This window comes from Diachasmimorpha longicaudata, chromosome 1 (assembly GCF_034640455.1).
Source record: "Diachasmimorpha longicaudata isolate KC_UGA_2023 chromosome 1, iyDiaLong2, whole genome shotgun sequence".
NCBI classification, from domain to species: Eukaryota; Metazoa; Arthropoda; class Insecta; order Hymenoptera; family Braconidae; genus Diachasmimorpha; species Diachasmimorpha longicaudata.
The window spans coordinates 8,296,756-8,310,821 of NC_087225.1; the positions used below are offsets into that span (position 1 = coordinate 8,296,756).

General features: G+C 37.3%; 3 protein-coding genes across 18 annotated transcripts in view; 2 read left to right on the forward strand and 1 right to left on the reverse strand.

Annotated features, from left to right (window-relative positions):
• The window catches only part of Rdx (roadkill), a 56,100-nt gene extending 51,093 nt beyond the window's left edge, over nucleotides 1-5,007 (forward strand). For 7 of the 9 annotated variants that reach the window (XM_064134347.1, XM_064134364.1, XM_064134356.1 and 4 more), the window contains 5 exons: nucleotides 59-210; nucleotides 335-474; nucleotides 558-735; nucleotides 1,013-1,334; nucleotides 1,730-5,007. In XM_064134347.1, the coding sequence (XP_063990417.1) occupies nucleotides 59-210; nucleotides 335-474; nucleotides 558-735; nucleotides 1,013-1,334; nucleotides 1,730-1,874 (937 nt within the window). In that variant the 3' untranslated portion in view covers nucleotides 1,875-5,007. The remainder of the gene's footprint in view (nucleotides 1-58; nucleotides 211-334; nucleotides 475-557; nucleotides 736-1,012; nucleotides 1,335-1,729) is intronic. The other 2 variants (XM_064134324.1, XM_064134338.1) reach the window with 1 other exon arrangement.
• LOC135169469 (huntingtin-interacting protein K) lies at nucleotides 3,566-6,170 on the reverse strand. The gene is made up of 3 exons (XM_064134519.1): nucleotides 5,947-6,170; nucleotides 5,610-5,717; nucleotides 3,566-5,524 (listed from the first exon to the last, which is right to left on the reverse strand). Exons 1-3 carry the CDS (start codon nucleotides 6,142-6,144, stop codon nucleotides 5,429-5,431), a joined length of 402 nt encoding a protein of 133 aa, XP_063990589.1. The 5' UTR covers nucleotides 6,145-6,170; the 3' UTR covers nucleotides 3,566-5,428.
• Nucleotides 6,171-6,334: 164 nt separating this feature from the next.
• LOC135169267 (mitogen-activated protein kinase kinase kinase 15) lies at nucleotides 6,335-13,828 on the forward strand. 8 transcript variants are annotated; one of them, XM_064134160.1, is made up of 13 exons: nucleotides 6,335-6,573; nucleotides 6,658-6,780; nucleotides 6,961-7,082; nucleotides 7,691-9,913; nucleotides 10,029-10,195; nucleotides 10,284-10,379; nucleotides 10,470-10,609; nucleotides 10,932-11,087; nucleotides 11,353-11,448; nucleotides 11,754-12,301; nucleotides 12,458-12,785; nucleotides 12,876-13,017; nucleotides 13,106-13,828. In XM_064134160.1, the coding sequence occupies exons 3-13, from the start codon at nucleotides 7,046-7,048 to the stop codon at nucleotides 13,247-13,249; spliced, it is 4,077 nt and encodes a 1,358-aa protein (XP_063990230.1). In that variant the 5' UTR covers nucleotides 6,335-6,573; nucleotides 6,658-6,780; nucleotides 6,961-7,045; the 3' UTR covers nucleotides 13,250-13,828. The 8 variants fall into 8 exon arrangements, with proteins under 8 accessions (XP_063990230.1, XP_063990240.1, XP_063990189.1 ...); XM_064134119.1 differs by having other exon boundaries at nucleotides 6,337-6,573; nucleotides 6,887-7,082; nucleotides 12,864-13,017; XM_064134111.1 differs by having other exon boundaries at nucleotides 6,337-6,573; nucleotides 12,864-13,017.
• Nucleotides 13,829-14,066: the final 238 nt, after the last annotated feature.

Genomic DNA, 14,066 nt, shown 5'->3' on the forward strand with positions numbered 1-14,066 from the left:
GAATTAATCGATAAATTCAATCTTCTAATTTTTTATTTTCTCATGGATTTGTCCACAGGTGTTTAAGAGTCAATCCAAAGGGTCTGGATGAAGAGAGCAAGGACTATTTATCATTATATCTGCTACTTGTGTCATGCAATAAATCGGAAGTCAGAGCAAAGTTCAAATTTTCAATTCTTAATGCCAAAAGAGAAGAAACCAAAGCTATGGGTGAGAGAACTAAATTTGAATATCAGTTTTTTAAATATTACATCATCTGGAATCACATTTGACAGTCACCTGTGTAACTCAAGGATAATATTTAAGTGAAGCAATTCTTCATTTTGATTTTTAGAAAGCCAACGGGCCTACAGGTTTGTCCAGGGTAAAGACTGGGGCTTCAAAAAATTTATAAGAAGAGACTTCCTGCTCGACGAGGCCAATGGATTACTCCCAGACGACAAACTCACGATATTCTGTGAGGTATATACCTTTGTATGTTACTTGTTGCTATACTAACTTCATACTGACGATAATGATTTTACTAATGCTGCTTGCTAATATTTCTGATAATTCAGGTCAGTGTTGTGGCGGATAGTGTGAATCTCTCTGGACAAAGTAATACGATACAGTTCAAAGTGCCGGAGTGCAGACTACCTGAAGATCTTGGTTCGTTATTTGAGAGTCAAAAGTTCAGCGATGTTACGCTGACTGTTTGTGGTCGGGAGTTCCAAGCGCACAAATCTATTCTTGCAGGTGAATATCATCCTCTCAATATTATCGAATCAAACACAAAATTTATCTAGCCTTTATGCAGATACATCTGATTTTATTACTGATGTATTTTCGTAAAAAGAACGTTATGATGTCTTATGGGTCGCGACGGTATTTCTCGAAATCATTGAATTTTTTTCTTTAGAGGGTTTGGTAAAATTTCAAAAGACCACATCACCAATAAATTTCTATTAAAGTGCCTTCATATTGCTAATGTTTGAACTGTCAAGAATAAATGTGGATGTATCAATGTTTTCAGCGCGTAGTCCTGTATTTTCTGCAATGTTCGAGCATGAAATGGAGGAACGCAAGCAGAATCGAGTGGACATAACAGATGTCGATCACGAGGTACTGAGGGAAATGCTTCGATTTATCTACACGGGTAAATCGGACAATCTGGGGAAGATGGCTGACGATCTGTTGGCTGCTGCTGACAAATACGCACTCGAGAGGCTCAAAGTTATGTGCGAAGAGGCGTTATGTACAAGTTTAGCCATTGAGAATGCAGCTGACATTCTTATACTTGCCGATCTCCACAGTGCCGATCAACTCAAGGCACAGGCCATAGATTTTATTAATACGTAAGTTCAAGGAAAATATCAATTAAGAAACCAACATTTTATTAAAGAGTATCTAAAGGCGTCTCATAGTTTGTTACAAAATCCACATAATTTCAGAAATTCAATTTTTGTAATTATTAGTCTATACCGAATTCACAGAATCGTTTAAATACTGACTAGTGAACTTAGTCAAATAAGAGGGTTTATTTTTCCCTACAAAAAGTGAGAACGGTTTCATGGTGATAAAGTAGCGAAAGTACTCGGATATCCTTAATATGGAGCTGTACAATTTTCCTCGCCTAGTTCGTTAAAAAAATTCTCTGCTACTCAAACAATACTTTTAATCTATTATTAGCCAGTTTAATTCGTTTAAATTGTCGTCATCAACTAATAAATCTATATTTCATGATTTCCAGGCACGCAACAGACGTGATGGACACGACTGGTTTCAAATCAATGGTGAACTCTCATCCCCACCTAATTGCGGAAGCATTTCGTGCGCTAGCAACACAACAAATGCCACCAATTGGACCACCGCGAAAGCGAGTTAAGCAGAGCTGAAAGCAGTCACCTCTAATTCCGGGCACGACAACAGTGTCGTCACCGCCCCACCTACATCCCTCATGAACTCTCTTTTTTCTGTACAGTGACGAATCCTGAGAGTAGTGCTAAATCAATGTTTCTTAGTGCGCCCTTTCGTTGTCCGAAAGTTTAACAAGTCCAACTAAAAACAAAAAAAAATCATAAAAAAATAAATAAGTAAATGAAGAAACCGTAAAAACGAAATAAAATAAAATGATGGAGTTGCTGAGATAGGCGCACCCACGCCAGACTCTTGTGTTCAGTGAGTGTCGGTAGTGTGTCAAAAAAGTTGAAAAAATAAACAGAGTAAATAGCAAAGACTCCGTGCAACGAAATGCCACGAGACATAGAAGCCCCAGATATACAGCAGAAAGAATGAACCCACCACATTCGCCCACCTCTGAAAGATACAACGCCCGTCCCTCCCATTGCAGAAAAATAAAATGATACAAACAACTATCGTCGTCTCCGCCTTTTGCTCCTAATTCTTCGGATGTGTTTCGTTCCACTTCAACAAACGTCACAGGAAAGATAAAAAAAAATCAAATGAAACAGCAGTAAAAAATAGACAAGAAATCACCATGATGGAAGATAAAGGAGTTGAAATATTGGTTGAGAGAATAGCGGGGTGAAAAAACAAGAGAAAAAAAATCATTTGGATTATGACGTGACTTGTGGAAAAATCCTAGCACATCTGGGGCCTTTTTAAAAGCTTGAAGGCTGGACTAAGACGATAAACTGTACTTCGCCATGTTGCCACGTACCGACACACAAGAAGTTGTGATAAAGGCGTCGGACCCTCGACGATGTAACACTTTGGTTCCTCTGTCACGGATCAAATTGTTTCTGGCCCCCTTCGCCGTGCGTGATGGAAGAACATTAATTTTAGAAATTATTAAAGAAAAAGTCATCATGATTGATTGTTTGATTTTTGGGTGGTTGTTTCGAGGGGGACACTTTGTTTATTAATTAATAGTGATTTTTAATTATAAAAATGATGAATGAGAACGTCAAAACTCTTCCAGAAAGAAAGGGGAAATGATTCTAGTTAGTGTTTTTTATGATCTCTTTCTCTTAATACGATACGACTATTACTATGACTATTCTTAAAGTAATACGCAATCTGTGCCCATCCACCCCAGACCCACTTTGCCCCGTATTTTTGTATATTTCTTTTTGTCTGCAGTTCCTTCGAATCTTGTCACGTTCAAGGTTTTTTTTGTTATTGTTAAATAATTATCGTGAGAAGAGTAATTCGAACCCATGGCACAGTTTGCCTTGTTTCCTATTATAATTTTTTCCTCTCTGTTCATTATTTTTTTTGCAACTATTGAGTAGCCAATTGAAGTGATTAATTCGATTTATTATTCATTGATTTAATTGGATTTCACATCGAGAAAATTAAGGGTTGTCCATAGTGTGTGAAAATATTTTTCTCGACAATTATTTTATTTCTCAAAAGAACAGTCTTATCGTATCGCGTTTGGCAGAACTGACATTTGGATTTTTTAATGGCTGAAAAGGAATGATAAAAATGATAATTTAGTGACGCAGTGAGGACACTAAAATGAATCTAAAATTGACAACAGAATGGAAAAACAAAATCCATTGAAAATTTAAATAAATTGTATAAATAAACGTTAGTCAATTATAGTCCAAAATATTAATCGTTTTTGTGTAATTAAATCTCGAGTCACAGGAAACAAAACGAAAAAAGGGGATAAACCAAATCAGTCGTGTGTGATGAATGAACTGAATTATGGGCAACCAAGAGAGGGAAAAAAACTTTTGAAAAAATCATTTTAAAAACAATAATTGTCGTTTAGTACTAATACTGGCTTCCCGATCCTCCAAAACCTAGTTTTATCGATTTAATTGAACGAAAAAAAAAAAACAAATAACCCCCCCTATACCATAACATTAATGAATGATGAAGATTAATGCCATACATGTTCTGTGATAAGTCCGATTGTAATTATTGCAACTGTAACTCCCATTTTCCTACCCAGACAAAAAAAGTCATAATGCAATTCAACTCCTCAAATGTGTCGATCCTGCAGCCAGTGACGTTTAATTGATGACATTAAATCTTGTTCGGCCGGTCCCAAAGCCCCCCTCCCCCTCAATCCCTCCTGTCTTCGGGAAGAGCGAAGGAAATACATGTATTAAGCACACTCGAAGTTAAGCTTATTGTACATATCTACTATCTATTTTATAATGGACAAGACAGTACTACTATTATGAGCTGTAGAATAGGAACTATTGACACTGATTTTTTTTTTCTTTCGTTTATATCATTTGCGTTTTTCTCTTTTTCTCATTTTGTTTTTGTAGACTGTGAAAATGTTCCAAATCAATCGGTGACATTCTCTGGGGTAATTCAGTAGTGACGGGGTGAAACGTAACTGAATAGAACAGACAAGATGTAGTGAAAGTTAAAATGACAGGGAAGAAATTTTCTCTGGCATTGGCCTCAACTAAATACTGAATAAAAGTGATAAATTGAAGTTTGACCCCTGCACAACAGAGTTTCTCACTGTTTCCGATTATTCTCGCACTGTATGTAAAATTATCACTTTGGGACTGACGGACAATGGTCAAAAGTTGAAAAAAAATTTGTAATAATCCAATATTGTTTATCTCTTTCGTTTTCCTGAGAAAAATGGGCTAATTAATAGAATGAACAGAATTGTGTGAAATTATAAGTCAAGGAAAAGAAACAAAAAAACCAATGGAGAATTGAAAACTGCAGCAAGAATATATGAGCGTATGACTGGATAATTTGATAAAATATAAGTACAAGTAAGACAAGTGTTACCTCATCATAAAAATCAGCGTTTTAGCAAGAGAGTTGTTGCCACTGGTTGTCAGATTTTATTTCGTTACACCTTCCAGATTATGCATTTATGTGGATATGAAAATTGTTTAATTTTTTTTATCAGGTATTTGTTCATTATTTTTTTTGTGACGTGAGAATTATTATCAGTGGCAATTGCTAATGATTTTGCATCTCAGCTGTTCATTGAATCCCAGCTCATACAAACGTTCATTTTTTCCATTTATTTTAAGTCATTGCACCACATCAAATAAAATTACATTTTCATTATATAAATCTTGGGAGGACAGATGTAATTTACTCACTCAACCCACCTCTTTATTTAAATTACTCTATTATTTATTATTTTTCAATTGCAGCTGAAGAACAATAAGAGTTAATGCCGATTAATCTGCATTAAAATGTAAAGATATCTGCGATAAATGTACTAAAGACAATTTATGAGAAACAAATTTCATCGACCTTAGGGATCATCATGGTAAGTTGTGACCAAAAAAACCTCGAATACCAAATGATTAAATAACGGGTAATTAATTGAATAAATCAAACGTGTCTGATGTGTACCTCGTAATTATTAATAAATATTCACATCTGGAATTTATTTTATTTCCCCGAAATGTTGGCTCTGGTTTGACAGTTGTATACAATGTGGAAAGTTCATTTATTTATTTCAATTATCGAAGATTGTTCGTTTTTATTAATTCGTTAATGTGATGAGGGCCTGAACAACGTCGCCTCTGTGTTCTCTGAGTGTTCTTTCTGCTAGATTTCTATTTATTTCCATCTCTCCCATCTGAAAATTAGAATGTAAACGGTCAAATACTTGGTAAATATTTCTTTAGAATCCAAGCATTATTCATTTACTTGATGAGACTTACAATGAGATCAACGTCTTCTTTTTTGATAGAAACTTTCAATAATTCCTTCTCTTTAGCTTTCTTCTCCGCTGCTTCTTTATTTCGACGATCTCCAATTATACTAAGTGCCTAAAGAATAAATAATCAAATTATCTCAAGTACAAGAAAGTGCAGGCAACTTTGAGGTTATGTTAGTCTCATATAATAATTTTCCACGAATAATTGACATGATTCGTGATAAATAATTTCTATTTTCACACCCACAAACAATATATAAATCCTTTTTAAAAACAATAGTATCAAAATTGCAGAAAAATAGAAGAACACGTGCTGGTTAAAACCCGTTGATATCACTCACATTGGAGAATCCATCAGACGACGATATTTCCTTTTCTTCAGCATAATCCGTCACCCTCTCCAGGTCAGCAGCTCCACTGTCATATTTGGCTGTCTTTTTCTGTGACTTCTCTTGCTGCACCTCATCAGAATCCCCATTGATATCCTCGTCTGCCATTCCTCCAGATATTAGCACACCTTCAACAAAATCTGTTGTCATACACTGGTCATCTTGGAAGATGTATGAATGATCAGTAGGCGCCTGCGCATTACCCCGTGATCGTAGTGCGCGTAAATAATCTTCGTGAATTTACTTCAGTAGTCAACAGAGAAAACTCCCTCTCATAACTCAACAGTTGATAAAACAGTAAATCTTTTTTCATGGCTCGTAATATTGTCGTTAATAAGCCGACATGCCAGTTTTGGAGTCTGCAGGGTCTGCAGTGTTTTTCAAGGCCCTCCCCCACCCATACTTCACGAGAATTTCTTCTCGAAGCTCGAAGAAACATTTCCCTGCGTTGGCGTTTAATAAATTGTGCATACATAACACCGATGTGAGACGGACCCTAGTGTTGTAACGGACTAGAGAAACAGGGGAAATGTCCGGTGAATATTTCGTGAAACGAGCGACGCTCGATTACTTAGCAATGTAATAGTCAGCTCTGTCTCAAAAACGAGTTCAAGCTATTGGTTTATCAAAAAATCAGTAGAACTCACTTGTGCTTTATTTTAGATCGTTCAAAAGTATCAGCAGATAAAGATAAATAACGAGGATCAATCCCACGTACTCTGAGCTTCCATGACATGTTCATTGTTCATCGAAGGAAACCACAGCTTTTATGACACTTCTGTTTACGTAAGTTTAACAATACTAATTTGTAATGAAAATATATTGCTTTTAATGTTTCTCAATCAATTTCCTGTTGTTCCCACGCTGCTGGACTCAATTCGTGATAATCCAGATATGCCGTCGTAATTATGCAGAAATCCAATACCGATAACGCCATGAGAAATCTGTATCTTATCTTCTCTCTAGGTGATTTGACCTTCATTTCCTGTTATAAACAATTACAGACTATTACTTGTTGGACTGATCGGACACTGAGAAATTTGACAGCAAGATGCCATCTACGTGTGGAGATATTCAGGAAGTGGCTGGTGAATACGTTTTTTGAAATTATCTTCATGAGCTTATTAACCTTGGTCTTGTATCTATGAATTTATATGTATTTTATTATTAATTGACTAAGCATTTCATTGTATTCAAGGGACATTTTTTTGTATTACTTCAGTGGATGAATTATTTGATAATTATTAACACTACTGAATTCAATGATCAAAATCCAAGGAGAGATGAATAAGGCCTTGAAACTTCTAATGATTTCTTTATTTTCGAGTACTTTACTCGAGTTCGTGGGTTGATTTTTGCAACGACATAAAGAAGATAATCTCTTATAACTTTGAGATGATGGCTGATGATTATTTCTTGAAATCAATAAAAAATGTTTCCAATGCTGATATTGTGGGACAGCCGTTCATCATTTTGATTGATACTAACCATGGAAATAATTTATTTTATAATAATGACCATTGAATCTAGGTTAATTGAATTTTTATTATTTCTGAGGAGCATTTCATTATTTTTTGAGAAAATCGAAAACCCGTTGGTGTGTGGTAATTTACAGAAGTAAACAAAGCTTTCTGTGAAAATTTGCATATTGGTATTAGAACCCTCAAGTTAAATCAAATTAGCAAATCTATTTCAGCCCTTGGAGTGCACACAAATGTCGTTGATGCAGCCTCAACAACAGATAGTGTGGGCACTCACAGCGATGTTTCCTGTACCACAACGATTTCTGGTCGTCCCCGTATCCAGGTGGTTTGCATCCTGGATCTCCAACAGCCAGAGCAGCTAGCGCTTCGCAAACGAGTGCTGGAGGAGATAAAACAAGCCTGCGCTCTGGTGAACGCCAACATGAATCATGTTCAATTTGAAAAGCTGGATTTCGGGGAGACAAACGTCTTGGACACGTTTTACAATGCAGACGTGGCAGTGGTGGATTTCTCCATCCAGCTGCAGCAGTCGGCCTTGTCCTATCATCTGGGAGTGCGCGAGTTCTTCGAGATGAAGGAAAATATTCTTCTCTACAACGATGTAGACAGTGAGGCAACGATCAGGCTGAAAGTGTCCTGTGGGAGCTACACATTTGTGCCTTACAGGGTTTTAGAATGTGGTGCATGTGTCACGACAACTCTGGCAGCTACAAGAGCAGGAGAAGAGGCCAACGATTCTAAACAACACCTTAAATTAAAGCTGAAAAAACTTCTGCAGGACGTAGAGGTGCAGTCCAAGGCGCATATGAAGGAGAAATTTTTGGTGGATCTGAGAAGGGCTCGTGAGATGTATTCAGGAGACGAACTAGCTAAAATCCTCAACAACATGAGAAAACGTCTGGACGATCCCAACGTCCTCTCAGGAGAAGTCATTCTAAATATGTTGATTTCGTTTAGAGAAATTCAAGGATACGACGCAATGGTACAACTCGTAGATGATCTCCGAACGATTCCCAATCATAAAAACTACATAAATACCCCGATGATAATCTATCTTTATGGGTTCGCTTTGAGTAGAAGAAACAAAGAGGGCGATCGAGAGAAAGCAGTTAGAGTAATCGAAAAGGCTCTTGTGAAGAAGGAGAATCATGTGCCTGACATGCTTTGCCTATGTGGAAGAATTTACAAGGATCAGTTTGTGGAGAGTCGACACACTGATCAGGAGAGTTTGAATAACGCCATCCGTTGGTACAGAAAAGGCTTCGATGTTCAGCCCAATGAATATGCTGGTGTTAACCTGGCGACACTCCTGGTTATTGCTGGGAATGAATTCTCAAAAAGTGAGGAGCTCCAGCATATCGGGATGGTTTTAAATAATTTGATAGGGAAAAAGGGAAGCCTTTCCAGTTTGAAGGACTACTGGGACGTCGCTACATTCTTTGAAATTTCCGTCCTCGCGGAGGATTATGCCAAGGCCCTTCAGGCCGCCGAGTGTATGTTCAAACTAAAGCCTCCCAACTGGTACCTAAAATCTACTATTGGAAATATTTCCCTCATCGACCGATTCAGGAAGAAGAATGAAGAGGCAGAGACATCTCCTGAAGAGCAGATATTCAGTTTCTGGACGGATTTCTTTGTTGAAGCAACGAGATCTGAAGTTGGAGACAGTATTAGATTTCCTCTTGTGATTCTCGAGCCAACAAAGATTTTCATGCCAAGTTATGTTAATGTCAACCTTGGAGCCGAGGAGAAATCCATTCAAATCTGGAATCTCTGCTTGGACAGCATGAAAAACAACTGCAAGCAGGTTCATGACTGGCTATTCACTGCTGACATGATTCGTAGTGTCAGTTTATACAAGAGGGATGAACGGTGTTTATTTCTCTACGTTCACCAAAATTCTGATGACTTCCAAATGTTCTTCCCCTCGATTCAATGTCGACAGAGATTCTACGATCTTGTTCTCGAGATGACAGCTGATGAAGAAGGCATGGTGACAGATCTTGACGCATACATGACTGATGACCAGATAAAGTATGAGTACGAACTCGATGATCAGAATAAACGAAAGATCCTGGGAAAGGGGACCTATGGAGTTGTTTTTGCTGCGAGGGACTTGAACACCCAGGTGAGAATTGCTGTGAAGGAGATTAGGGAGAGAAATTTGGGAGATGTCCAACCGCTGCATGAGGAAATCAAGTTGCACAGTCAACTTAGACACAGAAACATCGTACAGTATTTGGGATCCGTCAGTGAGGATGGATATTTCAAAATTTTTATGGAGCAAGTGCCCGGTGGCAGTCTCTCCGCATTGCTGAGGGCCAAGTGGGGACCGCTCAAAGAGAATGAATCGACTATTTCTTATTATACGAAGCAAATCCTCGAGGGATTGAAGTACCTGCATGATCAGAAGATCGTTCATCGTGATATCAAAGGTAATTAGCATAAAACTTTGCGAAAAATGTAAATTCAAAAATTCTTGGATATCTCTGACATCAAATGATATTTCTAGAAGTTAATGAATTAATCAGATCGCGTGTATGATTTTAGGTGACAACGTGCTTGTTAATACATACAGTGGAGTACTCAAAATATCAGACTTCGGAATGTCTAAGAGACTGGCCGGTTTATGCCCGAGTACTGAGACTTTCACTGGTACATTGCAGTACATGGCACCGGAGGTCATCGACAAAGGGCAACGGGGATACGGTGCACCGGTCTGTACAGCTTATCTCAAGTCATTTAAACCCTCTGATAAGAGAATTAATTATTGTATTATTATCGCGATTTTAATGGGTTTTGCAGGCAGATATTTGGTCGTTAGGTTGCACAATGGTAGAAATGGCAACGGGTAAGCCACCGTTCATTGAACTTGGCTCACCACAGGCAGCGGTATTCAAAGTAAATGATGTTTATTAATTGCGAAAAGATTGTTCAATAGGTGTAAGTATGATAATTCAAGGTTTTTAATGGGCACAAATGTTTTGAAAGGTCGGATATTACAAAATCCATCCAGAAATACCTTCGGAATTATCAGAACGTGCGAAGAACTTCATATTACGATGTTTTGAACCAAATCCGGATGTGAGAGCATCGGCTTCGGTTCTCTTGGAGGATCCATTCTTAGCTGAGTAAGCATTCAATATTCCCACTTACTTTGGATCACCTTATTACAATTTAATTTCAAAAACTTCTAAATTTATCAAACAATGGCTTGAAAAATACGATTTGTTTGAAAAATATGTGAACAGTAAACAACCTTTATGATTGACGTTGAATATACCGGAGAAAGGACTTTCATAGCGGTCAAATTATGTCACAAAATTTTCCTGACATTTTGCTTTCCCTTTCAAGTTAATTGTACACTTAATAGCGATGTCACATCCAATTAATTGCATCTCACCACTGCAATTAGAAATTGAACAGCATAAAAGACAAGCATAAATGCTCTAGGAAGAAAAAAAGCTCTCGACTGGCAGCACCACCGGACTTCAGTCGCAGTATTTCAGTGCCAAGCGATCGGATCGAGCGACTGGGTAAATGTGACAAAACGAATAACAATCATATTGTCTCAGCACCTGGAATACAGACATCCCAGTCCGACGACAGGTAATTTAATTCTCCTCGCTATTATGTTCTGTACTGCATTGGTTATTCGTTTTTTGTTGCATTAATTACTTCAATCATTATGGCTTCCTTTTCCTTTTATCTCAATGCTGAATTACCTTGAACTTGATACATTAACTTGTTCCGATGCATGCTAAAAAACGTCACAATTATTATTTATTTGTCGTCACGGTGGAAGAATAATGTAATGAGATAGATAAAAAAAACAAAAAAGAGAAATTAAAAACACTAAAGGTGTGGTGTGTAGCGGAGCGTTGACGAAATCAAGTCCATTGAGAGACCGTAGTCCTGCCCATCTACTGTCACCAATCAGTATGCCAACTGCCTGCTTGTCTTTCAACAGGTACAGTACTAATTTTATTATTGTTGAGGCTGAAAACTGCTAATTATGCACAGACAATTGGAAATTATAGCTCACGTTTTTTTTAATGATAATTTAAAGGCACTTGTGATAGTTATGCATTTAATCATGCTACAGCATCGTGGCTTCATTTGACTTTATTTAGATAACTGATTATATTTTTGTAATTATGCGATTGCATTTATTTTTACTAAGGAGTTATTGCTGAAGAATTTCATAAAACAGTTGAAGAAAATTCTATTTTTTGTGCAGTTAAAAAACTCTAATGACAATTTTTCTTGTAATAGTACAATTGGAAGTACCCCGTCTATAGACATAAGTGAAACAGACACAGCAGGGTGTTCAATGACGCGAAGAAGCTCCTCAGGTGGGTTGCTCTCCCCCGAAGTAGAATTGACAGGACAACCGGGTCAAAAATCAGTGGAGGAGCAGGAAGGTTTTTATCTGTTGAAAAAAGACAGTCAACGACGCATGACACTGACAAGAGTTCTTAGCCAAGATGAAGCAACAATATGCGAGGTTTGGCTACGAAACATCCATCAAGATGTCGGACAAACTGTTCTGCAAATGCCACATTTGGAGTTACTCATGCGTGGAATAAGAGATTACATATCGGATCAGAATCAAGAAGCAATTGCAGGAGCATTCAGAACCCTCAAGGAAGAATTGGAATTCGACTCTACAACTATAAATCATTTTCATCTTGCTATTTATCTATTTCAAACAGCAGTTAACGAGGTACTGAGAATGCACAGCATTAAACCACATTGGATGTTTGCATTGGATAATCTAGTCAGAAATGCTGTGCAGGCTGCTATCACTGTATTATCTCCAGGTAAATGCTATGAGCTATGGTTTAAGAATATAAAATTTGGAAGTAAATGAGAACGTTTACTTTTTTCATCTTTTAAAAATCAAAAAGATTTGACATTCTACTAGGTTTCTATCGAAGGTTTGTCGAATTCTTCTAACAATAATTTTTGTGTCATAGAACTTGGTGCAGGTTTAATTGAGCAAGAGCGAGTTCCAGCTGGGCCGGATGGCCCTGAGGAAGGCTCAACTTCTGGAGTATCCACCGTGAATTCAATAAAGTCTCAGAAAATCGGAGACTCCAGCGACGCTAAATATTGGCGAGAGTATCGAGATCAAATGGGCTCTCTGAAGATTGAAAATATGAGGCTATTACAGGAGTTGTTGGACAGTCAGAAAACGTTCCACTCTATTCTTCAACAAGCGCTGGAGGAGCAGAGGCTGCAAGTGGGAACTTTGACCCAATTATGTGAAGATATCAGCAGAAAATTTGTCAGGCAAGAGTCTGGGTAAGGATTATTCTACGTAACATTTAAACATTCTGGATAAAATATTTGAGGAGGATCAATAGTTGAAAATATTTCCAGTTATAACTCAAGTCTATGCGGGATAGCAACGTCACCGCAGCCACATTTGGTACCTCAAATAAGCATAACAGACCACAATAACCCATCAAACGCAGACCAGAGACTCGTAGAGTGGCTTCAAGGTCTTGGTGTAGACGACGCCTCGATTGACAGGGTAATTATGCTCCCGTGAACAATGAGCCACCACTCTATTCATCAATTGAATTTAATTTTTACAAAATACACCGTCATATGCATTCCAGTTTATTTATGAGGAATACACACTCGAGGATGTATTGTTCCACATGTCACGTGATGATCTGAGGAAATTGAACCTGCGAGGAGGTGTAGAGCTCAGGATATGGATGGCGATAACTTCGCACAGACAAAATAATAATTTTTCATAAATTTTCCTAAAAGAGTTCATCTTAATCATTGAGAATAATCATGTTTTTGTACTATATACCTATTATCAGTGTTCTTCTCTAGGTAAGTTTTTTTTTATTGAAATTACAGAGCGTAAGGATTTGCATATTGCGTGAGATTATGAAATAGTCTGTTAATTAACTGCTCAGTTTCACGGAGTTAAACACAAATAAGGAAATTTATTTTGAATTTTCTTTTTATGACGGCAATCATTCATTCTGCAAGGAAATTAATTATTTACTTGAACATGCTGTGGCAGGATGAGTTCATAATCATCAGAACAAAATAATGCAATTGAAGTGATTCAATTTCACCAATAAATACTTATCTTTACGTTCATTAATCAGATATATTGACGTTGAAATCAAGATATTGAAATCGAGATATTACCATTTCATGTGATAAAATCTAGCACGCCCAATGTTCAAGTGCCTTTGAAATGATTATTTTTTCAGCTAACTCGAGATTTATCGAGTGTTATATTTAAGCTGTCTTCCTACGAATGTACAAATTTATCAAGAGAAATATTTACCATAAAGTTGATTATTTACAAAGTAAAACATGAGCTGGTTTTGTTTGTTGGCTCCAGTTGTGTTTGAATAACCAGTATCGTGTGTGGGCCATTATGAAAGCCTGGTAATGGACCCTGAGGGTCCTTTGGTGTCTCGTGGGAAAATGGCTTATTGCATTTGAATCTTTATTTCCTCCGCCTCTTCGCACTTGCATTCAATTCGTATGAGAGAAATCTCTCTGGGAGAGTATCGCATTACTCGTGAGGGGCATTTCAATTTTTTAGTC

What these genes read in the sequence shown, in the direction of transcription:
- LOC135169469 (XM_064134519.1), bottom strand. Translation starts at nt 6,144, where the DNA reads ATGACAACAGATTTTGTTGAAGGTGTGCTAATATCTGGAGGAATGGCA. An exon ending in CGTCTGATGGATTCTCCAAT is followed by an intron (nt 5,718 to 5,946) that starts GTGAGTGATATC and finishes TTTATTCTTTAG; the next exon opens with GCACTTAGTATAATTGGAGA. An exon ending in AAGAAGACGTTGATCTCATT is followed by an intron (nt 5,525 to 5,609) that starts GTAAGTCTCATC and finishes TCTAATTTTCAG; the next exon opens with ATGGGAGAGATGGAAATAAA.
- LOC135169267 (XM_064134119.1), top strand. Translation starts at nt 7,046, where the DNA reads ATGCCATCTACGTGTGGAGATATTCAGGAAGTGGCTG. An exon ending in CACAGGCAGCGGTATTCAAA is followed by an intron (nt 10,380 to 10,469) that starts GTAAATGATGTT and finishes ATGTTTTGAAAG; the next exon opens with GTCGGATATTACAAAATCCA. An exon ending in GAGGATCCATTCTTAGCTGA is followed by an intron (nt 10,610 to 10,931) that starts GTAAGCATTCAA and finishes TAAATGCTCTAG; the next exon opens with GAAGAAAAAAAGCTCTCGAC.